The following is a 6,000-nucleotide window of genomic DNA, read 5'->3' on the forward strand; positions in this document are numbered from 1 at the left end:
TCTCATATAAAAAAAGAAATATTTTATTCGAATTTTTTTATTGCTACAAACATTCACTATTAACAAAGAAATTCTGAATTTTTTGGAAAAAATATTTTTTTTTTTTTAAATTCGACTTATACGCCATTTCCAGTCACCCCTCAGAAAAAAGATGCACCCGCGTTGGCAGAATAGCACTTTACAGGATAATCTAAATTGAAAAATACATGTTTTAGTTAAAACCTTAACTTAGAGCTTCGACGAAGGAAAAAAACTGAAAATTGTTTTTTTTTGCAGACATTTTTACAAAGAAATGAAAATTTCAGTGAACATTGCGCGATATCTTTTTCAAATAGTTGTAATCGAAAACAATCTTCGTCCAAGTATTTAAGGTTTGTATCTCAAAGATAGGATCAACTTGAAAATTAAGGACAAAAGTCTAGAAGTGTTTGTAGGATTTAATAAGACAATTAATAAAATCGATTTTTTGAGACCCGTAAACCTATGGAACCCCTTAATATATGGTTTAATATTAGGGTGTGCCAAAAAACGATATTTTTTTTCTTTGATACCTCTAAAAAAGCCTCTCTATTTTTTTCTCATTGTTATTTACTTTTCCAACTGCTCGAAAAAATACTTCGTTTCAAAGATCTTGTATACCAGTAAATTTTCCACAAAGATGTGGGTTTTGCAATATAAAATGTTTTTTCATTGAATTATAAAAATTCAGAGAAAAAAGTATTACCTAAAAATAATCAAATTTAATGTTAAATATATTTTAAAAGGTTAGGTTTACAAAAAAATGATAAGAGACGATTTTGTTGAGCATCCAATTTTCTTCAAAAGCTATTAATTGAGATATCTTTAGTAGTAGTTAGAAGCGAGATACATAAAATAGAAAATAAGTTAAAGAAAAAGACCTTTTCGTTACAATTAAGAGCTCATACTTGGAAAGATTTCTTTAAAGTTGCTCAAGAACACAAGGAAAAAAAATATTTTCGTTTGACCCACCCTAATAAATATGCCTTTAAAATTTTACAACTGATACAGTATTTTTTTTAGTCTGTCATACTACATGGTTGCCCCTTAATATTTCAAATTTTCAATTATCAAACAGATTGTAGTTAAATTAAAATTTAAATAATTGTTGAACTTTTTTTATGTACCTAAATTTATATTATTTTATTTATTTATCTTCATATACCATATGTGCATATTCATGTGTAGACCAGTCACAGCCTTAAACTAACCAGAAATCCACCAGCCAAGTAACAGCAGAAATCATTGCTAGGCCTGGTATATGTGTATGCATATTCGAATAAAAATGTAACTATGTATGTGTATGCATACATGTTTGTATGTAATGTTATGCATTTGTAAGTTGATTATTTAAAAAACACTTCACATCTATCCATACTAACCTAGGGACATACCTAAGTGTGCACGAATACTTAAACAACAAGAAATGCTGAAATGACAAAGTCGCACTCACACACACAAACACACACTTGTCACTTGTGGAGCCTAACAATGTTGATTTCTCATTGTTTGCGCATTTTTGTGACTTCGTAATCTCTCAGCAGTCAGCGTTGGCATTGGATAACAAAGCAACGCTTCAACAGTGTGTGCCGCGCAGGGCTGACTTAGGCACTAGAATACAGATGCTTGCTAGTGACGGGCAATAATCTGATGATTATGCTCAACAAATTAATCGCATATCGAACATGTTTGTATAAAAATTATTAAATTTTTTGGGTTCAATAATTTTTTTTTATAGACCACTCTCCAGTCCAAGATTTAACAGAATCAAAATTTAATTAATTTCTAATACTTGCTGGGCAAAAATAATTTTAAAAATTCAATTAAAAAGTAGATATTATTTTCTTATAAGTAAATTTTTTATTTATGTAATTTTTTATAAGTAAAATATTGATTGAAATTCCTGATTTTTTATAACCTTTTAGAACCAAACCAATCGATTAAAATAGTAATTTACAACCTTGATAATATCAACACCAGCAGCAAGATTTCATCAAGCTTAGAAAATAAGCAATAGTATCTTTTCGATAACTTTTAGCATAGTAATTTTTAATTCGATAAATCTTCCGTAACCCAAAGTCAAAATGACTTGATAATCTTAAGTATTTAGCAACTCTTCTCAAGAAGACGCCTAAATTTTTCATAAAATGAACAGTCGTTTGTCGAAGAAGATGAGAAAATATTTCCAATTTTTTTTTAATGTTCTAAGAATTCTTGACTTTATATGCGAAGGACATACGACTTTCAAGCCAATTAACTTTATACGTCTATCAATTCTCGATAACCTCTCACACTCTTAGGGCTTTCAGCTCAAACTTTCATTTCAACCTACTATGTATTACAACGAATTCATTGCAGAAGTATATCTAAATTTTACAAATACCTTTCGAAGAGGTCATACTATCAGCAATCGGTCTTAAATGAATCGATGCTTAACCTTCAGATGCTTCAATTTATGTTTTCTTGCACCCAATTTACGACATAAATTGCATAGTATTTGTTTTTCCATAATAAATACAATTTTCTAAGTCACTTTAACCACTTGTTCCAGTTATTTTTCTTCTGAAACATATTTCTTTAAAATCGATAATATTTAGATATCGGCATATATCGGTATCGAAAACTATCGTTTATCGTTAATAACGCACAGTGTTCCCACCAATATGCTTCGCTGACATTCATCTTAAATTAACCATTTGCTCAACAAAGATGTGTGCGCCCGATATAAGAGACACTTTGGTAATGATCAACAGAGCATAACGGAATGCGACAATAGATAAAATTACACTAAGATTTTTCATACACAGAAATAAATTGTGTTTGTTAGAACTGCTGGTAGCACATACTTACTTTAATGAGACCTTTGGATACTTATGCATATTAAGAAGAACTAGATGTTTGCCAATAAGAGTCAAAAAGGCCCGGTAGCGTCTATTTTGATGGACGTGGTAATAAAATGATTAGAGGAGTATACTATTACTCTTCAAGATATGGATTCGATCCCTGTTTCAAACTACTTAAAGATGTTTTCTTATTGTGTGACTTAGGCAGGCAAAGGTCTGTTAAGTAAAATAAACATTTATTACTTTTTCGAAAGGGTCTCAAAATTTTCAAAAAACTGAATTTTTCCGATAATAGATAAAAAGAAACTCGATTAGGATTTGGTAGGCAAAGGCGATTCACTGTTAAGTAAAATAGTCTCAAAACATTTATTAATTTTTCGGAAGGGTTTTAGCAATTTCAAAAACCTGAAGTTATCAGACAACACTAAGGCTTTAAGAGTAATTAGGAAGGGAAAGAGAAGCTCGTATAGGATTTGGTGGGCAAAAACGATACTCTGTTAAGTAAAATAGTCTCAAAACATTCCCTCATTTTTCAAAAGCTGATTTATCAGACAACACTAAACCTTTAAAACTTATTAGGAAGAGAAAGAGAAGCTCGATCAAAAATTAATTATGTTCAAATATAAAATTCTATGAATAGCCTGTTTGTTCCTCATTTGAGAAAACGGACTTGGAAGTTTTGCCCATGAATAAACCGTATTTTCGGCTTAACGATTATTTAGAAGTATATACAAGTTAAATACTCACACACAATTCTTATGAAAAGCTAATTTTCCATCTTCTAAGGCTCTTTACACCCCTGTCTACTTGTATATTTATTTTGAGCCTCCAACGCCACTCTACTGATTCATTAATAGTAAACCCATTTTTAACAGCTATTTCTTCCCTTTTGTAGTCAAAAGTGGCCTACTATGATGTCAACTTAGCGTTTGTCATAATCTAAATAACTCTAAATCAAATAAGCATTACATTTTCGAAAATTCTTTACACTTTTGTCTACACTTCGTTTAAGCCTTAGAGTGGGGTCTACTGATTCTTTACTAACAAAAACTATTTTTACCAGCCAAACTTAGCTGTTCTTTCTTCATTTGATTTGTCATCTTTTTACAGTGTAGTCTCAAATCTAGCACGTCAATAGCAACGCCATATCAGTATGCACTCGGCGTCGCATAGCTCGGTCAAGTGGTTTTCCGAACCCATTTAATTTGTTATCCTTTGTTTCCCAGCAACGAGATTACACAAATTCAAGTGAAATTGATATGAGAAACACAAACAAAAAGTGACGACAAAAAAATAGTGAACCCAGAAATGTGAGCATGCCCACAAGCCTATACATTCGACGTGAACTTACCTGTGCGACGAGTTTGGCAGTTTTTGTATCCTTTTCTCTTAACTTCTGACGCTTCAAAGCAGACAGTAAATAAATATGAAAACAAGACAAGAAACACGCCATCCAACTACACTACTCACTTTCGTGCTCTTTACAAAAAGACCAAAAAAAAACAAAGAAAGCAAGACTCTCTTACGCGTCGAAAGAGCGACTTGTTTAATAACGTAGTTAACAGTTTGTTTGTACACACGCTTGAACAGTTTATCTCTGATCCTTAAAGCGAATAGTACAACGTGTGTGGAAACGCGTTAAGTAACGCAACGTCGTCAATAATTTCATTTTCGTTGCTTTGGAATTCGTAGAGTGTCTTCTTATCATATGCAACATGTATAAACGGCTAGCGACGCCAGTGCCAGCTGCCACACAAATTCTCATTATCGTTTTGCTGGCGTTCAGCTGTCAGCTGCTCACCACTGCTAATGACGTCACGCGCGACGGCTGCAATGAGTTCGTTTGCGGTTCCATCGTCTCCAAGTGCCTCTTAACGCAGAGCTGTCAGTGTAAATTAAGCAACGCAACTTGTCTGCAAGAATGTCTCAACTGTTTGGGCGATTTGTATACGGAATGCTGCAGCTGCTTGGATATGTGTCCGAAGATCACGGATGCACTTGACGCCGCCGCGCCACGTTCACAATATGGCGAATTCGAAGGCTTACCCGAACTATTCGAGACGCTGACCGAAGATGATGACAACTGGACGGTGATGCGCTTTCCCATGCGCTCCAGTTCACGGCGTCATTATGGCGCCGGATTCGGTGTCAGTTTGGTGGGTGCCGGGAACGATGGTGATGCTATTGACCGCCAAGCCTCGCTACAGAAGCTACAATCGACAGCAACATCGGCGGCGGCGCAACTAAATTGTACAGTGATCTATCTCAACGAGTGCAAAACGTTTCACAAGTGTGCGCAAGATTGCGAGAATATGGGCGCGAATAGTTATCGTTGGTTCCATGATGGCTGCTGTGAGTGTGTGGGCGCCAATTGTCTCAGTTATGGCATCAACGAAAGCCGCTGCTCGGCGTGTCCAGAAGATGAGGAGAATGCCGCCGCTGCTGAGGATTACGACGACGAATCGACGTGGACCTATGGCGAGGAGGAGAATAATTATAATTAATTTATTGTGCGTTGCGTATATGATGACGAGGAAGTGCTGGAAGCGAGAGAGAAGTTGACATGTAGCGAAAAGTGTTTTTGTTACACGATTTTTATACGATTTAGTGCACTCAGTCAGCCTGCCGCCAGTGATAAGCTATAGTTAGCTACATGCATCTATATATATATATTTGTATTTGTGTATATTAACGCAACGTTTCTTCTGTGGTGTTGGCAAGTCAAGTGTTGTGGGGCTAATTGTATGCCGAAGTAAAGTTGTCTTACTTCATTTAGTCTTTAGTGTTTTTAATATTAAATAAATTATGAAAATGTGTACGCGCATGTAAATGTCTGTGTATTAGTGTCATTGTTATTTTTCGCTAAAATTTTTGTACTCATAAAAAATAAAATTAGTTTTAAAATAATAAATGAGATTTAATTACAAAAAAAGTATACTCTTGTGCAAAACTTATATAGCTAACTTAAAATATACCGACTTTATGACCGTTTCGAAAAAAAAAATACTTTTAGAAAAAATTCAAAAATTCTAAAGTACAGAATTTTATAAAAATAATACTTTTTGCTTTTTTTCGAGAAACTAAAAATAAAAAAAAAAAAATAATTTTTACTAAACCAAAAAACCACAAAGGGTGTTCG

General features: G+C 33.8%; 1 protein-coding gene across 1 annotated transcript; it reads left to right on the top strand.

Annotated features, from left to right (window-relative positions):
* The first annotated feature begins 4,044 nt into the window (after positions 1 to 4,044).
* On the top strand, positions 4,045 to 5,753 carry LOC120775641 (protein twisted gastrulation). The gene has a single exon (XM_040105896.1). The coding sequence runs from the start codon at positions 4,577 to 4,579 to the stop codon at positions 5,363 to 5,365; it is 789 nt and encodes a 262-aa protein (XP_039961830.1). The 5' UTR covers positions 4,045 to 4,576; the 3' UTR covers positions 5,366 to 5,753.
* Positions 5,754 to 6,000: the final 247 nt, after the last annotated feature.

This window comes from Bactrocera tryoni, chromosome 4, assembly GCF_016617805.1.
Source record: "Bactrocera tryoni isolate S06 chromosome 4, CSIRO_BtryS06_freeze2, whole genome shotgun sequence".
Lineage (NCBI taxonomy): Eukaryota > Metazoa > Arthropoda > Insecta > Diptera > Tephritidae > Bactrocera > Bactrocera tryoni.

What these genes read in the sequence shown, in the direction of transcription:
- LOC120775641 (XM_040105896.1), top strand. Translation starts at nt 4,577, where the DNA reads ATGTATAAACGGCTAGCGACGCCAGTGCCAGCTGCCACACAAATTCTC.